Here is a 22,724-nt window from a genome sequence, read left to right as displayed (position 1 = left end):
TATTTTGAAGAATGTGGGTAACCTAACAGTTGCTGCCCACTGACTTCAATAGTTTTCCATACTACTGAAGTCAATGGGGACCAGCAACTGTATGCTTACTGCTTAGAAAATTAAACAGTTTAAAAACATAAGTGAAAGTGACGTGACATACAGCCAAGTATGGTGACCCATACTCAGAATTTGTGCTCTGCATTTAACCCATCCAAAGCGCACACACACAGCAGTGAACACACACACCGTGAACACACACCTGGAGCAGTGGGTATCATTTATGCTGCGGCGCCCGGGGAGCAGTTGGAGGGTTCGGTGCCTTGCTCAAGGGCACCTCAGTCGTGGTATTGCCGGCCCAACACTCGAACCCACAACCTTAGGGTTAGGTGTCAAACTCTCTAACCACTAGGCCACGACTTCCCCTAAGCACTTTCAGGGGAGAGGGCGAACACAGTCCCCCACTACCATAAATTATGCAGTCGAGATTCCCACATTTGGGGAAATCGCAGGGGTCAGCACGGCCGGAGTGCAATGGATGAGCCTCGCCCTGGGTGAACCGCCTTCTTGATCATGGTGTCTCCCCTGCCAGGTAAGTATCAACAACAAGAAGGTGAGTAAATGATGACAACATTTTCATTTTGGGTAAAAAATATTAGTGATGGAAAATACCGATTAATTTCAGAGAACAGGTTTTGGACAGTTCATTTAACTGAACTGGTTAAAAAAAAGGATTCAGTAGAGCCCTGTTCATTTACACAACCAACCAATGATGTGAAGTCAAATGCTTGGTTCATGCATGGTTAAAAGAACTGTCCTAACGATTAACTGTGACTTATGACTCGAGATCCATTATTTGTGTAGACTTACTGCTGTTGACTTGGATAATTATTGCCATCGGATCACTGTTATATTTCCAATACGATTTTTTTGTTAATTTTTGCTGTTCAACAAAATACATGTCGGCACCATATAGGAGCATTTAGAATTGGACACACTGTCAAGCATGTCTGAAAGTGAGGTAAAACAAACCTACAATTGTAACTAGGCTCCATCACAAATTCCAATTAAATTATAAGGAAATTATACATAAACATAGTTATAAGCAATTAAACGATTTCAAAGTTGCTCAGGTCGACATGGCAACACTGCTCTGCGCATGGACCATCCCATCATTATAGGAAATGTAAATTCATAAATAAGTGATAGCTAAATATCTGCATCAATAAATAACTGGCCTAAATAATTACATAAATGTTTGAAGAATAAGTGTAAAAAAAATAGCATTTTTATTGTAATTTTATTGATACATTACTGACTAAATTGTATGAGCATTTATTCATCCTTGATGTTGTGCAGTATAAACTTTTAATCATTTACATTTCCTCATTTATGTATTTATTTTGTTTACTAATGTTGCAGGTTTTATTTTGCATATTACAAAACTATAGTCTGATCAAATCCACATTACCGTTTTTATTGAAATTGATCCAGTTCCCATTACAGACTTCCTTCTTCCAATAGTAACGCCATTATGTTGCACCCAGAGCACCAAGTACTGCACCCACAAGTAACAGGGTGATCTGAGGGGGCATCCGGTCTGCCATTTTACTAAATAAATCATCGATATAACAAGTAGGCTTTAATTCAGCCTCCACTTCCTTGTCACACAATCTTCCTGAAGTTTAAACCTTTCTTTACAGGTTATTGTAGATATGTGTGAGATTGAGTTGACCAATGAAATCAGCTGCAGGGCGGGGTTTGTGCTGTATCACAGAAGCAGCACACAGGGGCAAGTTCAAACTCAAACCCGTGCGCAACATTTTGCTACGGTTTCTGGTTTGAACGACATGTTTCCTGGAAGCGGTGTGCAAAGGGGTTTGAGATACGTTTTCTCACAAATATTTAAATAAAGCTTTCAAAGGATATATATATCATGATTATGATAGGAAGATAAAACTTAAAATATTAGATAATCCAACAATTGCAGAAAAACAGTGGAGATTTATAAAATGGCCAATTGCACCCAAAGTAAAAGAAATGCAATTTAAAATTCTTAATAACTACTATCCATCTGCGGAGACACTGAGGGGTAGATTTGGTTTTAAAGTTGACCCTTGCGACTTTTGTCATGAAAACCCAAAACGAACAGAGCATTTATTCTTCCTTTGCTCAGTTAGTAGGAAGTTTTGGCAAGATGTCCAAAGATGGTTAAATAATAAAATTAGCGAACTTGAACAATTTACAATAGAAGATATTCTTATTTATAATTCTAAACTGACAAGGGATCTTTCACTTTTGATTAACCTTATCATCATTATGGGTAAATACCACATTCACACGAGTAAATGGAAAAAACAATTGCCAAATGTAAACTGTTTTAAAAATGAATTTCGTATGTTATTATCCTCCTTGAACCTTGTAAAAAATTCTAAACAATCTGTAGAAGCTATTTGTTATGCTGCTGAAATGTTTTTGATCCTGTAACACATATTTTATTTTGTGAACAATGCCTTAATTTAAACATAAATCTTAATTAAAAATTTATTTCATTGTAAAATCTGCATTTTGTTGATGCCTTGCCCGGTTTTCTTATGCTGTTGTCTCCACGAGAGTTTGTAATAAACAATTAAAAAAAAAAAAAAAAAAAAAAAAAAAAGATACGTTTTCTCTTGTTTGGTGGGTGTGTCAAAAATGTCAGCCCAATCAGCAGCAACATGTGTAGGCCTATAAACCACGCGGTATTAAAGAGACAGCTCGCACAATGTTATTAACATCAAAATAAATTCACAAGAGCAAGTATATTGTTTGCACGTTTATTAACATTAAAGGCAAAATAACAAAAATAAGAGCACAAGTATAGATCTGGAACTTCTTTAAGTCTGTCTAAATATCATTTAGTAATTGCAGTGTCTTCTGATCCATATCCTTTCCTTAGGAAGGTGTGCTAGACACTGATTAATGTAACATAAAAATACTATACATATTTATATATTTGCTATTGTATTGTGGAGTGACACTTTCATAAACCTTTCTATACTCCTCTGATTATACTGTATAATGGTAAATATTACAATATCATTGCACAACAACAGTGATCAGCAATAATGATAAGCCTAATACTCACAATAAAAATAATAAGGTATTGATCATAACACAGTCTCTGAGGTAAGAAGTGGATTATCCTTCACCTGAAATTTCTACGAAAAAAATGTATCAAAACAATAATTAACAACAACATCCACAAAAAACCTCAACACATTATTATGATCTCCTCTATTATTCACAGCAAGCAAAGTCATTGAAACAAACATTGAGTCTATTTTGTATTCAAGCATATGGGTAGCAAAATTCATTTTGAAATGTAATTTGCAAAATGGCAATGCATTTATTTATTTAAATTTACATTTTCCCATGCATATGTGCAACATTAAGTGCAAAATGAAAATTCAATTATATAATTTACATTTGCCATTTCCTACACAGTTTTAATATGTGAACTAAAAACATATTTTAATGCTTTATAAGTTGCAAAAGTAAAAAAAAAAAAAAAAAAAAAAAAAAAAAATTGTATTACCCAAATTGATTAAATATGTTTAACATGTCCAAGCAAAAACTGTAGCACAATTATAATTGAAATGGCATTTTTCCAAAATGCATTCAGATTTATGGGTAGGACACTTGAGATTGCATTTTCATTGTGCTATCTCGAGAATTTCAAAATTTCAAAATGCATTCTGAGCCAAAGGTGCAGCAAAATGGTTGCAAAAAATTAAAATTAAAATTACACTTAATATTCTTAAATTGCATTTTCATTAAATACTCCGCAATTAATGTAGTTTAAGTCAATGTGGATGTGAAAAAATCTATTAAAAAAACAAAATTCAATTTAAAATGGATTCCGAGCCGATCACGCCCCCGACCTGTCAATCATTATATCAAGGCGGGGCTCGGCAACAAGACGCACAATAGGTCAATATCCTTATTTACTCTCCTTCATGTCTTTCTAAGCCCATATGACTTTTTATCTCCTGTGGAGCACGAAATTTAACATTAAAGAATTTCACTCTTTGTATAAAAAAATTAAAAATAAAAAACAAGGATAACATTTTCATTTTTGGGTGAATTATTCATTAACTAAATCTGCTATATTTTATAACATGACTGATTTGTTATAACACAACAGTTTATTGCTCATGGAAATATGATGTTTATTATTAAATTTAAATTGTGATTCAATAGAAGTAGTGACAGAGCACTTCTTCTGTATTGTTGTGTACATCTAAATGAAACCAATTATTGAAAAAGAAAAAAAGGCAGTATTGCGAGGTATAAACTCAGAATTTAATAATTTGTACAAAAAAAGTCTGAACTGCGAGATGTAAACTTGCAATTCTTAGGAAAAAAAATGTAAGAATTATGTTAAAAATTAGCATTAAAAAAAATCCATCGCAGAATCGCCTTCCATGTGTTTCACCTCAAAATTGAAAAATAAATATTGAAAAATAAATATTTTGCCAAAAGAAAATGAAACCATTAAAAGTATTTGACAACTTGTGGACTGTTTAACTGCAACACCCACTGACTGCAGTGATAGAGAATCAAGGATGCACTGTTTCTATGTGTATTTAGCTTTGATTTGAAAGAAAACAGCGCATCTTTGGCTGATACAGAAGAGCATACGGTGATTTGGAGAGACACAGAGGAGACTGTTGACAAAGGAATTGTTGAATAAAGTCGTTATTTTTGTTTTCTTCGCTTACAAAAAGTATTCTTGTCGCTTCATAACGTTACGGTTGAATCAGTGATGGCAGATGGAGTATTTTGATGATGCTTTTCATACTTTCCTGGACCTTGACACTGTTATTTATTTGTCAGTCTATGGGACAGTCACAGGCCTCCTGGTTTTCATCCAAAATATCTTAAATTGTGTTCAGAAGACGAACAAAGCTTTTACGGGTTTGGAACGACATGGGGGTAAGTGATTAATGACAAAATTTTCATTTTGGAGTGGAGTATCCCTTTAAGTAACAGAAAGTAAAAAAAAAACAGTAGGCTAACCGACCGTAAAATAAAAACAGAACAAAAAAAAAAAATAAAAACAAAATTATAAAAATAAAAGCACATCATCTTCTTTTAGTGTATAAATAATATGAAGTTCATGCATTAACAGAACACAGCATGAGTGACTGATAATTTGTGTCAAGTGTAACCATTTAAATTTTAACGATACAATTGTAACCGCTGTGTGATGATTTGAAGGAGGTACAGAGTGTCACTTCATATGGTTATAGAAACTGCTTCCACAGAACACATAAGGGCTTATTAAAGGAGTAGTTCACCTTCAGAATGACATTTCTGTCATCATTTAGTCACTCCCCACTTGTTCCAAATCTGTATGAGTTTCTTTCTTATTTTGAACACAAAAGAAGATATTTTGAAAAATGTTGGCATCCGAACAGTTGATGAGCACCATTGACTTCCATAGTAGGAAAAAAAATACTATGGAAGTCAATGGTGCTCATCAACAGTTTTCAAAATATCTTCTTTTGTGTTCAAAAAAAGAAAGAAACTCATACAGGTTTGGAACAAGTGGGGAGTGACTAAATGATGACAGAAATTTCATTCTGAAAGTGAACTGCTCCTTTAATGTGTATTTTGCAGCATGTTGATGATTATTAAAGAAGTTATGATGAAATGTGTTTTATAAAACAAGAGTAAATACGGAAACGCACATTTGAAAATTTTATTTTTGTAAACAAATACAAAAGCATTTTACAAAACTGTATTTTTGATCATATGAAACGTGATTTGTGATTACAACAACTTTCTCCCAAGGTTTTTTCTCCATTCTCTCACTGATGGAGTTTTGGTTACTTGCCGCTGTCGCCTCTGGCTTGCTTAGTTGGGGACACTTCATTTACAGCGATATCGTTGACTTAATTGCAAATGATTGCAGAGATACTATTTAAACTGAGATGAGCTGAATGATGATATCACAGAATTCAAAGATGAACTGCCTTTAACTGTCATTTTGCATTATTGACGCACTGTTTTCCTAATTAATGTTGTTCAGTTGCTTTGACGCAATCTTTTTTGTTTAAAGCGCTATATAAATAAAGATGACTTGACTTGACTTGATTACAACTAAATGGGCTAGCTGTGAAAACACTGAAAAAGATTTCAATATTACACTGTTACTATGATGTTAATGTTAATAAAGAGACACTATCAAGCTCCGCCTGCGGAAAGACACTGAAGTTTGCCTGTGCTTTTGTTTCTCCTGACAATTCAGGTACTTTTAATCTACTTACGTGTTCCAAGCCCGGGACCCGTAACACAGGTGTGTTTTGTGTTACATATTTAATTTAAATGATGACGAATGACAGATTGGAGATGTTTTTTCTGTGTGTTATATAAAGAAAGGCAATTTGTTAGCAATGAGTTTACAGCCCTGGTCCGAGAAGACGCGCTCCTCTTTAGGGAAGAAGGTTAGTTCATCAGCCAATCTTTTAATCGCACTGTTATCTGGGGGGAGACCCTGTCTGGCCATCTCAGCCAAACCACACTGAATAAAGTGCTTGTACTCCAGAGGAAGAAACGGCACGAAGAAATCCACCAGTTTCTTATCAATTAAACTAGTGTGCCTTAAACCACCTGCGGAAAGACAGAAGAATGTGCAATTATAAAAGCAATAATAATATAAAGGTAATAAAAGGTAATGTGGTACTCACTATACTTCAGAAAACTGGTATGGCTGTAAAATCTGATTGATTGAGCCACCTGACCAATGCGCTAATAGTTATACAAATAATGGCCTCTGTTATGCTGCCGGTTTAATGAATATCATTACTTAAAGAAATGTTTAATGTGATTATTATAAATATATAATAAACATTTGTGTTTTATCATATTGCTGCTGTTGGTGTTTAATTACTAATTTTACTTATTTAATTATTTATTACTAATTTTACAACACTTTTAAATGTTTAGTGATTTTATAACATGTTTGAGGTGCAAACAGTACCTTCGCAAGCTCTGTGCCAAGTGTGCGACCACACAGGGCCTCGCGCCTCTAGAGGACCTCGCTCCTATGTCGTTTATGTTTAATTTTAATTTCTGTTTTTCCACCTATTTTGTCCTTCGAAAGATTAAAATAGTCATAGCTGATAGACAGTATAAGACTGAGTAACGCTGTTTGTGGTTAGGACGACAAAAAGTTTTAAAAGTTAAACTTTTAGGCTGGTCTGTCCATCAGCGCTCGTCAATGTCAGAATGATCGAGATCCAATTAAATCAAAGAAGGCTTTACTTTAGGTCTTACTGTCACTGTCACAACACAACGTGGGGTTCGTGGAAAGATGTAAGTAGTACTGTATTAGAAAACTGTTTTACGATATAAATGTTCAGTGACCGACAGTAACAGACTATCTAGTGATGCAAACTACTCAAACTTTTGAAAATATGCGATCATGATTAAATCATAAATGAACGTGACGAGACGTTTGCTTTTTCGACTCTTAGTCATACAAATAAGAGTGAATGTGCACATATACAAATAAAATACTGTCAAATAGTGTAAACTGATTACTACTTCATATATAACTACAAACCTAGAACTCATTTTAACATTCTTATTTACTTATTCCCTTAAATCACTTTTAATCCTTTAATTGCTTTATTATTATTATTATTATTATTATTATTATTATGCTGTAGATCTTACGATCCTTATGAGTGTGTGCGTGACCGTGATTCGTGTGCAAGCATGTCAGTGAGCACTGCATCACAATCGAACAGATGCATATTAAAGTTGTGTTCGTTACTATAGCAACCCCCCCATACACACAAAATTGCAGAGGGCCTCACATCTCAACTTCGCACAGGGCCTCGCACCCCCCTTGCGACCACAGCTTTTAAATGTAGTAAAATCACTACAACTTATAGTGTTGTGTGGCTGTATTAATTAACAATCCAACTGCTGTGAACAATCCCACTTGACTTACTGTCTTCGTTGTTGAAGACAGACTGTGAAAGTTCCTTCTCAATATCCTTCAGCTGGATCTCCTCTCGTTCTCTACCATCCCTCCAGAATTTCATAGTCACCTCATTGATCTTCACACCCCCAGCATCGCTATAAAAACAAAAACAACTTGCTTACAGAGGCTGTTTGGTTGAAATGAATGGGTCAAAAGTTTTGACTCTGAAAAGTGACACTGACCTGAGGAAGATGAAGATGGCCTTTTTGTACAACACTCTGTCCAGGTTGTCTGAGAAGTCCAGGTAAGGTTTTATAATGTCAATCAGTCCTGGATGCATTTTATCCATTTCATCAAAGATGAACATCGAACGAGGGCAGTTGGAAACATTCCCTCGTATCCACTCCTGTAACTGCGTCTAAACATGCAATATATTAAAACAATTTTCTATGTATTTGCATATCGTGCATATATTGTATAAACTTGTTACCTTGTACGTGTCAATTTTCTCCTTGTGAGGAAAGTGTGCTGTCACTGAAAACAGATGAACAAAGCTGCTAATCGTCTTTTTTTTGTAAATATTTTTCGCTATAAGCTGGCTCGCAAAGGTCTTCCCGGTCCCGGTCGAGCCGTGGAAGGACAGAACCAGCGGTTTCTTTGGGTTTTCATTATTCATGAAGCCTGTGACAGTTTTCAGGATAACCTGAGCAGCGACATGCTGCCCGTACAGCTTTGTTTCGAGATCATACTTCAGTCCTGTGGATGAGAGCAGAGTTTGAGCCTACAATCGTTTAGTTAACTGCCTTTTTGGTCTTTTACCATTGTGTCACACCCTAATATTACCTAGTAATAGATACAACAAATAGAACTAAACTTATATAAATGTATACTCTATATGCAAAATAAATGATTCATACATAAATATATTAAAACACATAGCCTACTCTAGAGGGGAAATACAAACGCCTACATTTATTTGCTATTAGGACTACATTTAATTCAGTATTTAGTTATATATTGATTTTTTGATAATTTATTTTTAATTTATTTATGATAATAAGGTATAATTTTGAACAACTTGAGAATGAGTAAATAATGACAGAATTAAAATTTTTGGATGAACTATCCTTTTAATATGCTACTAGTGATGAGAAGTCCGATTAATTTCCCGATACAGTTCTTTTAAAAGAACTGATTAAAAAAAAAGAAAGAAAAAAAAACACGTTTTGCATAACCACGATGATTTAAAACGCAAATGATTTGCATGTCTTATTAAGTGAATTTTTGCATAACGCATAAGAAACCATAAAAACGTTAATGAAGCTTTGTGAAGCACTTAGACTTAACCCTGACTTTTCAAAATATTAAAAGCTTCGAGAGTGTCGAAAATCTGCTATCTAGTGGTCAGTAAAAAGTAAAGCAGCCAAAAGCCTGTTAAAGATCCACACTCCATGTGCACAAATAAAAGCTTAAAGGGGTCATATGATGCGATTTCAATTTTTCCTTTCTCTTTGGAGTGTTACAAGCTCTTGGTGCATAAAGAAGATCTGTAAAGTTGCAAAGACTAAAGTCTCAAATCCAAAGAGATATTCTTTATAAAACTATGACTCATCCACGCCCCCACATATCTACGTCACGATGTGCGAAGATTTGCAAAATGCCGCCCAGATGTTCGCAAAGAAAGAAGGCGTACCTTTTATTCTCATTGTAGTATTGTTGCTGCCGCCACTGCCATGTCGTAAAGACGCTGTGTGTTTGGTTGTGAAAGCGAAACTATTTTGTTTGGTCTTCCAAAAGAGGACCCACATTTATAATGGGTTTTATGTTTATGTCTTGTCACTCCGGCCGGACAAGGCATCACAGTATGTTAAGAGGCGTAACATTTCCGTCATACGCGCTGGATAGCTGGCCAATCACAGCACACCCCGCTTTTCAGAGCTATGAGCTTTGTAAAAATCAACGCAACCTTAAACAGCATAAACATTTCATTACACCAAATACACAAAATAATGTTCTTTTTAGCAACATCATATGACCCCTTTAACTCTCTCTCTCTCTGTGTGTGTGTGTGTGTGTGTGTGTGTGTGTTGAATGTCTCTTTCCGATAAATTAATTTACCCATTAAACTGTGCCATTAAATGCCAGTATGAATATCAATATAGAAGAATAATGTACACATATATGAATTGCATATGGCAAGTATTTTATTTTCCTGAAATAATTTGGATTCTTCATATGACTTGTATGAATGGGTATTTATTGAATGTGATTAATAAGTCTGAATGTGTGCTGTTCTATACAAATATTTTGCATTTAGTCTAATAAAAAGTTGCAGTTAAGTAACTTCTGTTCAAAGTGTAGTTCTGCATATAATGTTGTTGGGTCCTTGTATGATGACATCACAAATGTGAGCCTGGTTTTCAGCAGTAGCAGCAGGGAAGATATGGGATGAAAACAGATGAAATGATTAACACACACATGCACAATTATCCATGAACATGTTGCAAATATGGGAAGTTGTGGCCTAATGGTTAGACAGTTTGACTCCTAACCCTAAGGTTGTGGGTTCGAGTCTCCGGTCGCCAATACCACGACTGAGGTGCCCTTGAGCAAGGCACCGAACCCCTAACTGCTCCCCGGGCGCCGCAGCATTAATGGCTGCCCACTGCTCCGGGTGTGTGTTCACGGTGTGTGTGTGTGTTCACTGCTGTGTGTGTGAACTTTGGATGGGTTAAATGCAGAGCACAAATTCTGAGTATGGGTCACTGTATGTCACGTCACTTTTAGATATATTTTACTATCCACAACCAAATGCTTTTCATTTTGTGTGTGCAAAATTCAAAAGTACATGAATGTGCAGCGATATGGTTACAGATACACAACCCAGCCTAAGATAGGTTTGATGATGGGAAATAATGTATGTAGCCTAATTCACGCGCATCAGGGAGCCACTCTCAGAATGAGGGGTATCGAATAGGCGGGAGCGTTTTACTTTCGCTTTCAAGGTCGCGAGGTTCGCTTTTCAGAAATCGGCTCAAAATGTGACGAAAATCGCACAGTGTATGCCCAGCCCTAAACTACATTCATCGCGGGTAATAAAAACGCAATCTTAACGTTTTAAGTGCACGTGCCAATGCATTTTGCTATATTTGGCTCAGAATGCATTTTGAAAGTGAAACTGCATTTTGCTACAATTATAACGCGGTATTATGATGATCATGCATTTAGGAAAAATAACATTTAAATGATAGTTTTGCTACAGTTTTTGCTTGTACATGTTAAACATATCAATTTGGGTCATACATTTTTCATTTTAATTTTGCAACTCATAATTTAATCTACACAGGCTATTAAAACCAATGTAGAACATGGAAATGTAAACTATATAATTAAATTTTCTTTTTCGTTTTGCACCAAAGTTTGCACACATGTGGGAAAATGTATATTTAAGATTACAGAAATGCATTGCCATTTTGGATATTACATTTCAGACTGAATATTGTTACCCACGTGCTTCCAAATGGGGGTTATGCACAACAGATTTCTGTGTTCTGTAAAATTGTTTTCACTAACATTCGGATATTAAAATTTAATGAAACATCAACGATGCAAACAACTAGACAGGTTATCTGATTATCTTATAAGTCCATAGATGTCGACATCACTTCATACTGCTGTGAAGTTTCTCCGAAGAGCTGATGCCATGAGACCTGTTTCCGGGTTTGGCGACGTGTGACTTATAACTCACTAAACAAGTGATAAATAAATAACTGCAGGCCTAAATAATTACATAAATATTCAAATAATAAATGCAAAGAATTATTATTTTTATAAACACAGTAGTAAATTGATACATTTATAACTAAACTGTATGAAAATGTATATCCTTTATTGCAGTAGCCTGTAACCTTTATTCATTTTATCGTTTAGATTTCCTCATTTGTTTCCAGCAGCTTTTCGTTTAATCAAAATGTATTCTGATCAAATCCACATTACCTCTCTCTTACCGTATTTACTGAAGTTGATCCACTTCTCATTACAGTCTTCTCTTTCCTCTCTGAATGTCCAGAGTGCTCCCAGAGCAACAACTAGAGCAACACCGGCCCCAATGAGCATCCTGTCAGTCGCTTTACTGAATAAACCACCGATACAAAAAGCAGGCTTAAACTCAGTCTCCACTTCCTAGTCACATGATCTTTCGAAAAAGTTTGAACTTCGTTTTGCAGTTTGAAGGCTCGTTTGAGTAATATCTGCGCAGAACTAATCAGTGGTTCAAACAAACGTGATGTTGCGTGCTCTTCTAAAATGTTTGATTTTTATATCTGATATCATGTGATTATGTGTTGAATTATGCGTGAATACTCCCAAACACTGTGCGTAAAGAATAATATGTAGAATCCATTTAAAGCTTCAGGGAGATATTTATAATTGACATCTAAAATATATCACCAGCAACAGCTATAACATTTCTCTGTGTACAACCATACAAAAATCAATAACAAGAGGGACCTACTTTGTAGGGCCAAAATAATAATAGTCTTTATTCATAATTCAGCTGAGAGAAAAAACCCAGGGAATATATTATTTTGTAGTGTAAGACCATGGCTGGGATGAATATCAAGAATTATTATTATTATTGCTTATACATTATGTAAACATCATGCTGTGTTTTAATGGGAAAGTTAAAAACTGTTCTTGATGAATATGGTATTTATGATAATTCATCATAATTAACCTATTATAACGTGTTAAATAAAGTACTATTTATTATCAGGAAAGAATCAAAAATGGATGGAGAAATAATTTGCTTGAGTTGTAATTACTGCTTATGTACTCCAGGTGGCTGCAGTGCCCACATTTTCTGTTATGAACGGTTTCTGTTCTGCACTTTTTAACTATCCGAGGGTGTTGAAAAAATGGAAATATAGATATATAACACAATGAAAGTAACAATGAATTAATCAAATAATAATAATAACAAAAAAATAAAATGAAACAAATTGCATGTATATGAAATATAAGTAAATATTAAGATTTAATTATATGTAATACAGTATAATACAATAAAACAGTGAACATAACAATCATAAATAATAACAATTAGGAACACATTTTAATGATATGTTTTGTTTGTTAGCTTTTATTATTATTCTTGGCTTTCTGGATCGATTTATGTGCCCAGTTTTATGTTTAGTCAGTCCAAAACAAACCTTTAATGCACGGAAAATCATATTTGACCACATCAACATATTCTCTGCAATGGCTTTATTATAATTATCAAGACGGTGGAGTCTTTAATTCTGGGTTTGGTTTCTAACCAGGGCTTTATTTGGTATGCTCTGGGCTTTATATTATATTTTTAGAGTGTGTTATCTAGTGTATTATCTGCTGTTATTGAAGCTGGTAGTGTGAGAAATGAATATGATCACTTTACAGTCTGTGTGCACATTTACACAGGGCTGAGTGATGATGTTTAGGACCAGTAAAGGATGATGATACGTGTGTGTGTGTGTGTGTGTGTGTGTGTGTGTTTGGGCTGCTGGGATGGTTGTAGGCTGCCCTGTTTTGATCAGTGATATGACTGTGTGTGTTTGTGGCTCCGGTCAGCTGAGGGAATTAGATCCCTGACAGCTGTTTTATTTTTTATTTTGTGCCGCTACACTATGTCGATTAGCAGTGGATTATAGATATACTTAACTATTATGAAAATACCCGAGATGGTTTGAAGAACACAGATAAACCATATATTGTCACAGTCTAGTGTTTATTGTCTATGTTTCTATCTTCTTTTTACTCAGCTACAGTGATAACTGGATGCTTTTGTCCATATTAGGGATTTCCTGGAAAGTCATGAGTTCCATTACTTCTGTGATGCATATGTGTAGTTTCTGCACGAGGGCTCCCTCTGGTTTTCAGTATGAATGAAACAGACATAAGGGGTGTTTCTCAAACGGAAGGCTTCGTCCTTTAGTGATGGGAAGTTCGGATCATTTTACCGACTCGGACCTTTGAGTCTCGTTCAGCAAAATGAACAAATCTTTTTTCGAGACATTTCGTTCATTTTAACAAAATGTAATTAACATGTTACGTGTTACTTCCCTAACACAACTTACGCAAACGTTGATCACACTACAAACAATACAAAACTATAATGCTATAATGCACGTGACAGCCCCGTAAGCTAAACCTATGCTGTCTGAGCCGGAAAGAGAATTGATTTCTTCATCTTTCGAGTCGTTCGTTCGTTTGTCACGTGATGTGACAGCATTGGATAGAGAAATTATTTCCTTACAAATGGGTGCATAGTTATTATTATTATTATTATTATCATTATTATAATTTCTATTTACTCTTACAGTTACGTGATGCATTTCTGGTCTCAAATTGTAGCTTTTTATTTCTTACAGTTTATAAATGTGTGAATTTCTGTCACACTGAATGTGGTAACAAAGGTAATAAAGAGTTGGTTGTCTTATGATTGAGTTTCTTTCCGGCTCAGACTGCATAGGTTTAGCTTATGGGCCTGTCACATGATGAACGAATGACTCGGAAAACCCGAAGACTCGAAACAGGTGAACTAATTTCAGTACAGAACCCATAGGAAGTTGCGCATGCATGCGAGACTGAACGAATCACTCCCCGACACGACTCGTTCGTCCCGAGTCACATGGGGAAGTCGTGGCCTAGTGGTTAGAGAGTTTGACTCCTAACCCTAAGGTTGTGGGTTCGAGTCTCAGGCCAGCAATACCACGACTGAGGTGCCCTTGAGCAAGGCACCGAACCCCCAGCTGCTCCCCGGGCACCGCAGCATAAATGGCTGCCCACTACGGTGTGTGTGTGTGTGTGTGTTCACTGCTGTGTGTGTGCACTTTGGATGGGTTAAATGAAGAGCACAAATTCTGAGTATAGGTCACCATACTTACCTGTATGTCACGTCACTTTCACTTTTTTTTTTTTTTTTAAAGATTCGTTCAAAATGTACGAATCGTTCAAGAACGACCCATCACTAGCGTCCTTCCTAGTTCAGTCTTTCAGAGGATTGTAGGCTAGAGTCCTCCTCGGCATTAAACGCTAGAATGACACAGTCTAGTAAGTGCGTAATTTACAACAAAACGAAAAATAACATCTATGCTTTCATGTCCGAAAAGGTTATTTTTGTCTTACATTTCATAATAAATTCAGACAAGCTCAGTACTGAATTGTTTTTCGTCTGTTTATTTTTATGAAATGGAATGGGTACAAAGGGTTGTGGGTGACTGAAGGTAGCAAATTATACATCCCATGTCCTCTTCTAAATTCAGCTGAATTTTGCAGTTATTGAATACAATGTAATAAACAGCAAAATATTAAAATCTGGATTGATGTTACACACACAATGTAATGGTATAACATTCATAGCTATTATTAGACTAGTAATGTATCTGTATACAGATACTAGACTTTTCCATTTAAGACAGAATATTCATGGACATCAAGATAAGTCCCTATAGACCACATCCTATAAGTAGACACACCATTAACTTCCTCAAAACTTACAGCATCCTTCTAAAAAAAAAAGAGCATTGCTAATTAAGAAATTAAAAACATTGTGACATAAAACAATATTCCTTCTCTGTCATATCTCTGCTTCGTTGCAGATAATTTTGCATCAACTTCCTGACTTGTGCCATGTTGTTTTGCACATATTAAGTTTCAGTTTTAAAAGAAATTATTTTTGTTATGACACTTGACAAGAGTATTTGATCTAGATAATTATTCTGAGAATAATATAATATATAACATACATAATATAATATACATGTCCCACAATTTCTGTATATCATTGCATCAGAAAACAAAATATCAAAACAAGTGGAAAGTGCCTTGTTTGAAAGCGCATAGATCTGGCAAAGGAAAATGCATGAATAAATGAGTTGATATCAGCACTACAATGAGTGCATTTGTTGAGACTGGGTGGATCGTGAGACTTGTGTTCCCTCCTCAGAGAAAACTCTTTCAAAAACACGTCTAAGAGAAAGTTTAATCTTGCTTTTAAAATCCTGTCCCATGAAAACATACAGAATGGGGTTCAGGCAGCTGTTGATATACGCCAAAGAGATGGCCAGCGGATCCACTGCCAAAGCTGCCAAGACACTTGATTCCCCTCCATATATTAATATCAAATCCACTGTGTGATATGGCAACCAGCACAGAAAAAAGGCCACAATTACGGCCAACATGATGCGAAACGCTCGTCCAGAGTGAAAATGACTCCTGCCTAACTTTCGTGCGATGAATCCATAGCATGTTGTGATGCATATGAGAGGAATCAAAAAGCCAAACACAAATCTGATGATGCTTAACCTTGAATACATTTTAAAGTTGTCATCATCAAGTTGATGATGAAGGCAGGATGTTGTGTTATTTTCTGTCAAAGTCTCTCTTAACATCATAAAAGGCAGACTAAGAACTAAAGCCAGAAGCCAGGCCACTGCACAGGACAGTCGTGCAATTAACAGGCTGCGATGATTTTTAGCCCAAACCGGTGTGATCACCTGAGAAAACCGATCCAGACTAATCAAGCTCAAGGTGAAAATGCTGGCAAACATAGTGATGAGCATAACGAAGTGGAAAGTCTTGCACATGATGGATCCATACGGCCAGTGATCATGAAGAGATCTTTGTGCCAAATAGTAAAGAGTGGAAAGGCAGCACAAGAGGTCAGCAATCGCTAGATTGAGAAACCCTAATGTATTAACGGTCCTCTTCATCTTCATTCCAGCAACATACACGACAAATGCATTTCCAGGAACGCCGAGGATCAAGGAGAGGGAGTAGAAGACCAGAGAAATCACCCTCATTGGTTTCCTCACCATTTCATTAAAACAACAGTGACAATCATCTCCACTTGTGAAGTCTGTCTGGTTCATTTTGCTGTTATTTAGCTGATGCTGTCCAAAGCGTTCGGTTTATCCTGCTAATATCAGATTTTTGTCAATTTAATGTTATAAATCATATTTAAAATGACGTGTCAGATAAGATACCGTTATTTATAAATATCTGATAATATCTGCATTACTATTGTAAGCAAGTTTGAATTATTATTAGAAACATGCAACCAGTTAAACGTTACTTTTAGTGAAAGGTATGAAAAAGAATGTTTACAAACAATAAAATAACCAAGTAGCCTAATCAACTCACGTTTGTCTGTGATGAGTCACAGTTATCCAGTTCACAGGAGAACGTTCTTGTGCTGAATGTTTTTCTCTCATGTTTGAGACTTCTAACCACTTCATGAGGCTTCACCAACATTTCAAAGTTGGGAAACATCATGGTCAACTCCACTTAAAGATGGTTTTAAGTCTTCATGTTGTGGTAAGCCTCATGGGGTCGATTCCCAGGGAATGCATGAATTGAAAAGACATAGCTTCATTGCAATGTTTTTCCCTTTTATCCAATGCTTTGGATAAAGTGTTTGCCAAATACACGTGAATAGATGTGAAATAGCAATTTAATATGTAAATAAATGAAGAAATGTAGTCAAACAGTTGTGTTTATATAGTACTTTTCACAAGACTTTGTTTCAGCAAAGTTTTACAGAAATGTATAACATTAATTTTCATAATATCTTATCATTATAATATCATAATATTCTTATAAGAGCACATTTAGCAGTTTAGAGCTGGGTGTCAAATTATCAACAAGTTGCGACTTTGTATTTCGCTTGAGTATGTGAGTATATAAGCAGGTAAAGTTGGATATATGTATAAATTGTCAAATTGAAATTAGTAATTCATTTTGCAATGATATTGTGGATTATGAAGTCTGCACTTTCATTTTAGATTTCAAAATCATTATCTCAACATTGCTGGCAGTGTGAATTTGAATGTTTTTAACAACTGTGAATCAGTGGAAGATTTTCAAACATTAATATTTTTTAATGTTTTTACCAAATCTCTGCTGCCATTTTCAAAAATAAATAAATAAATAAAAACATTTATTGTGATGTCATTGTGTGTAAAGAGAAAGCTACTTATGTGTGAGGAATGAAATGTCTTGAGCAACAGAGAAACTAAACAATCATAGTTGATGCACAATAAGTCCATGTCAGGGAGGAGATACTGACCTCTGGTGGTGAGTGGATGATACCGCATCATATATGTTGCAGTGTATCGAGTATAAATTACAAAGATTAATGAGATTTGTAAAAGGTGGTTAATTAAAAGAAATGTTATTTTTACATGCTAGGTGCTGAACCTGTGTTATGGTAGGCTATACAAATGGATCAGGACCATCTGTCACAATATAAAACAGTAATGACAATCAAATCCCTGAGTCTCTCAAGGTTGATGAGAACTATTTTGTGCAGCTACATTGAGGCAAACGCAGAAGCATTTAAATGAAGCAGAGATGTCAAAAAAAGTGATTAAAATTAGCTTTCTATCATTTAACTATCTATCTGATCTGATCTGTATTGCCTTCAAAACATTCAGGCTTTAAGCTTTAGAACTACTTCAAACTATTTCAGACTGAAAACCGTCAAACTTATCAGATAGACAGACAGACAGACAGACAGATAGATAGATAGATAGATAGATAGATAGATAGATAGATAGATAGATAGATAGATAGATAAGAAATATTAGAATGGACGCTTACAGCGTCCAGTTCATACAGCTTAGAAATATTATTAAGGTATTCTGGTTACTAAACAACGTGGTTGCTAAGGTGTTGCTATTACTATGCTACACAACTTGGTTTCCATACTATTGCAGTTGCTAAGGTACCTGAGGTGGTTGCTAGGGTGTTGCTATGTGGTTGCTAGGGTACCCATGATGGTTGCTAGGGTGTTGAAAGGGTTGTCCAGCCAGAAGAGCATTGCAGAAGTCCAGCCTATAAATGACAAGGGCCTGGACAAATCCAGCCCATCCGGCCCACGAGTTCCCCCCGTGAAATAAAATAAGCCTAAAAATGCATAAAATACAAGTAAATAAATGAATAAATAAAACAGGACAGAAACAAATAATGATAGATATTACTGAATTCGCAGCAAATGTAACAAATTTAACCAGTTTAATCCCAAATTATTTCCCAGACATGAAAATATAAAAATAATGTGCCATTAGTAACCCTTTGAAATAATCAATAATTATTTTTTGAAAATTATTTGGGAAAGTGTGTGAAAATTTGTGTTTTATGGTCGGTCATAATTGTGACCGGTGGGATAATGTGTGTACTGACAATTAACATATTTCTGCAGTCATAAAAATTGTCATATATCTTAGCCCAGCTATTTTAAAATGTTTGATCACATTAGAGGGTTACTATTATGCATAAAAATCCCTCATAAAACAAATAGTTCTGGTCCTTGATTCTGATTGGTTGAGCCACATTCAAAGCTGTTGCAAAGTACTCTACAAACATAAACCTTTTGTTTTACGATGTCAAAATAGAGCTGTGCATTAAGTGATTCAGACTAAATTAAGAGTAACAAAACTAACGCTGCAACAAGTCTGTGTTTTCTGAATATATTTAGCAGCTTACAGTTAAAGATAAAACTTAAATGATGTAGTATTTAAATAAAATAAAATAAAAATTCAATCTTTTTAATGCATTATTTAATTGTTATACCATTAATATTTAACTTATTAAATTTGCATTTAACTAAATAGCCTAATTCACCGTTATAGGCTGTTGTCTGGGCTTATTTATTTATTTTTTTTAAATGACAAGTGACTTTGTGACTTCCTGCACTTGCTATACTTTATACTTCAGAGCGGTAAAGTACTAAAATTTGTTATAATATTAATTTTATAATAAATCGAAAAGCAAGACCTAGGGAGTGGAAATGGCAACTGCAACCAATGATTGATACTCTGCTGCCATCTCCTGGTTATAATGGTACATTCATGTCATTTTCATCTTAAAGATCTTTATTTTTGGCACATTTCTTCATATCGTCTTCAGGAATGAAAAGTGAACCTTTAAAGTGAATTTTACTGCACATCTGTAGAGTTGAGAAATAATAAAGGCTTTAAAATGTTATAAGATTTTAAAAACGTGTACATGACTATAAAGGTAAGATATTGATTATCAAGAATACAATTATTATGTCGTTTAAAAGATTAGCTTAACTGTTAGCCTTATTTTTTTGTGCTTATTTGTCAGCATTTAAGTTATGTGTCTAGGTACTCTCCTAGGATTTCTAGGCTCGCATATGAATTTATATGTTATTTAATTACATAACACTGTATGTTAATGCTGCTATCATTATTTACAGTATTGCAATTATTTTGTTTCTCAATTTCTGCTAAAAATAAGGCAGGAGAGGTTTCTGTGAGAGTTTCTACCTATATTTATCACATATAAAATGAACTTCACCGGAAGTTTACGAGCTGGCTTATCTTTATGCAGAAGTTCTAAAGAACGCTCGTGCATATGTTCAATTGACACCCAATTGATAAAATTTGTTTTTTTTTTTTTTCTGACAAATGGTAAAATCATTTTTAATTCCTGCCTTCAGAGAGATCTTTCCTTGTCCAACAGAGCCATTTTATCTAATGTGGATCTAATTATCTGATCTCGCTCTATATTTGTTAATGTTAAAGCTACAAAGGAAGTAGCCAAATAATAGTTTTAGTCTTCATTTGGAACAATGCTAATTTGGTCATTTTCATAAGCTGTTGTTAGAAATAAGTAATTCTTCTTCCAATAATTGTAATTGTATTATTCTGCATATGTTTGATTATTCTGGTAACTTATATGAGCAATTATGATGGACTCCCAGTTCCATCAAAAGAATACCTTGATAAAAACAATCCCAGTTTGTTAAGTTCAACTAATTAAAAGTCACCAAATGTTTAGTGAGGGGAGCCTACATCAGGCCATCAGGCAGGTGTGACTGTGGCAACTTTAACATTTGAAAGGATACTGTGGCAAAGTTATTGTTTTCCTTATTCAAACTGATTTTTTTTTTCATGAATATATGGTTGACCTGAAGAATGAAAGCTGTATCATACACTTATATATATGAAAGACATGCGGTTACATAGAAACTCTTTGCATAAACCACGCTTCTGTTTCCAAATGAACTAAACTTCCAGTTGCAATGAAACGACTTCCAGACACACTGAAAATGTTTATGCTCTCTCACACGCAAGAATGTTTGAAAGTGCAGTCTTTGTGCAGGTACAACAGTATGTGGGCGATTACAGGGTATACGCAAAGAGTTTCTATGTAACCACATGTCTTTCATATACAGTATATGCACAGATATATAGTGTTTCCCATGTATGCGCAAGTGTTTTACATGTACGCGCAAGTGTTTCACATGTACGCGCAAGTGATTCACATGTACGCGTAAGTCGCGCAAGTGTTTCACATGTACGTGCAAATGTTTCACATGTACGCGCAAGTGTTTCACATGTACGCGCAAGTGTTTCACATGTACGCGCAAGTAATTCACATGTACGCGCAAGTGTTTCACATGTATGCGCAAGTGTCTCACATGTACGAGCAAGTGTTTCACATGTACGTGCAAGTAATTCACATGTACGCGCAAGTGTTTCACATGTACGCGCAAGTGTTTCACATGTATGCGCAAGTGTCTCACATGTACGCGCAAGTGTTTCACATGTACGTGCAAGTAATTCACATGTACGCGCAAGTGTTTCACATGTACGCGCAAGTGTTTCACATGTACGCGCAAGGTAATTCACATGTACGCGCAAGTGTTTCACATGTATGCGCAAGTGTCTCACATGTACGAGCAAGTGTTTCACATGTACGCGCAAGTCGCGCAAGTGTTTCACATGTACGTGCAAATGTTTCACATGTACGCGCAAGTGTTTCACATGTACGCGCAAGTGTTTCACATGTACGCGCAAGTAATTCACATGTACGCGCAAGTGTTTCACATGTATGCGCAAGTGTCTCACATGTACGAGCAAGTGTTTCACATGTATGCGCAAGTGATTCACATGTACGTGCAAGTGTTTCACATGTACGCGCAAGTAATTCACATGTACGCGCAAGTGTTTCACATGTATGCGCAAGTGTCTCACATGTACGAGCAAGTGTTTCACATGTATGCGCAAGTAATTCACATGTACGCGCAAGTGTTTCACATGTATGCGCAAGTGTCTCACATGTACGAGCAAGTGTTTCACATGTACGCGCAAGTGATTCACATGTACGTGCAAGTAATTCACATGTACGCGCAAGTGTTTCACATGTATGCGCAAGTGTCTCACATGTACGCGCAAGTGTTTCACATGTACGCGCAAGTAATTCACATGTACGCGCAAGTGTTTCACATGTACGCGCAAGTGTTTCACATGTACGCGCAAGTAATTCACATGTACGCGCAAGTGTTTCACATGTATGCGCAAGTGTCTCACATGTACGAGCAAGTGTTTCACATGTACGCGCAAGTGATTCACATGTACGCGCAAGTCGCGCAAGTGTTTCACATGTACGTGCAAATGTTTCACATGTACGCGCAAGTGTTTCACATGTACGCGCAAGTGTTTCACATGTACGCGCAAGTAATTCACATGTACGCGCAAGTGTTTCACATGTATGCGCAAGTGTCTCACATGTACGAGCAAGTGTTTCACATGTATGCGCAAGTGATTCACATGTACGTGCACGTGTTTCACATGAATGCACAAGTGATTCACATGTACGTGCACATGCGTCACATGTATGCGCAAGTGTCTCACATGTACGTGCATTTGTTTCACATGATGTGCAAGTAATTCAGATGTACGAGCAAGTG

At 35.7% G+C, this 22,724-nt stretch overlaps 2 protein-coding genes and 1 non-coding gene across 3 annotated transcripts; all 3 read right to left on the bottom strand.

Annotated features, from left to right (window-relative positions):
* Positions 1-424: 424 nt before the first annotated feature.
* LOC122141348 lies at positions 425-588 on the bottom strand. The gene has a single exon (XR_006157733.1). It is a non-coding gene; the product is annotated as a U1 spliceosomal RNA (small nuclear RNA).
* A 5,132-nt stretch (positions 589-5,720) lies between these two features.
* Positions 5,721-12,158, bottom strand: LOC109060718 (torsin-1A-like). The gene is made up of 5 exons (XM_042748155.1): positions 11,974-12,158; positions 8,457-8,722; positions 8,209-8,384; positions 7,994-8,121; positions 5,721-6,645 (listed from the first exon to the last, which is right to left on the bottom strand). Exons 1-5 carry the CDS (start codon positions 12,080-12,082, stop codon positions 6,401-6,403), a joined length of 924 nt encoding a protein of 307 aa, XP_042604089.1. The 5' UTR covers positions 12,083-12,158; the 3' UTR covers positions 5,721-6,400.
* Positions 12,159-15,794: 3,636 nt separating this feature from the next.
* On the bottom strand, positions 15,795-16,821 carry LOC109060517 (C3a anaphylatoxin chemotactic receptor-like). Its single transcript, XM_019077691.2, has one exon. It carries the CDS (start codon positions 16,819-16,821, stop codon positions 15,892-15,894), a length of 930 nt encoding a protein of 309 aa, XP_018933236.2. The 3' UTR covers positions 15,795-15,891.
* Positions 16,822-22,724: the final 5,903 nt, after the last annotated feature.

The sequence above is a fragment of the Cyprinus carpio genome, chromosome B21 (assembly GCF_018340385.1).
Source record: "Cyprinus carpio isolate SPL01 chromosome B21, ASM1834038v1, whole genome shotgun sequence".
Taxonomy (NCBI): domain Eukaryota; kingdom Metazoa; phylum Chordata; class Actinopteri; order Cypriniformes; family Cyprinidae; genus Cyprinus; species Cyprinus carpio.
This window is presented reverse-complemented; position numbering and strand designations above follow the sequence as displayed.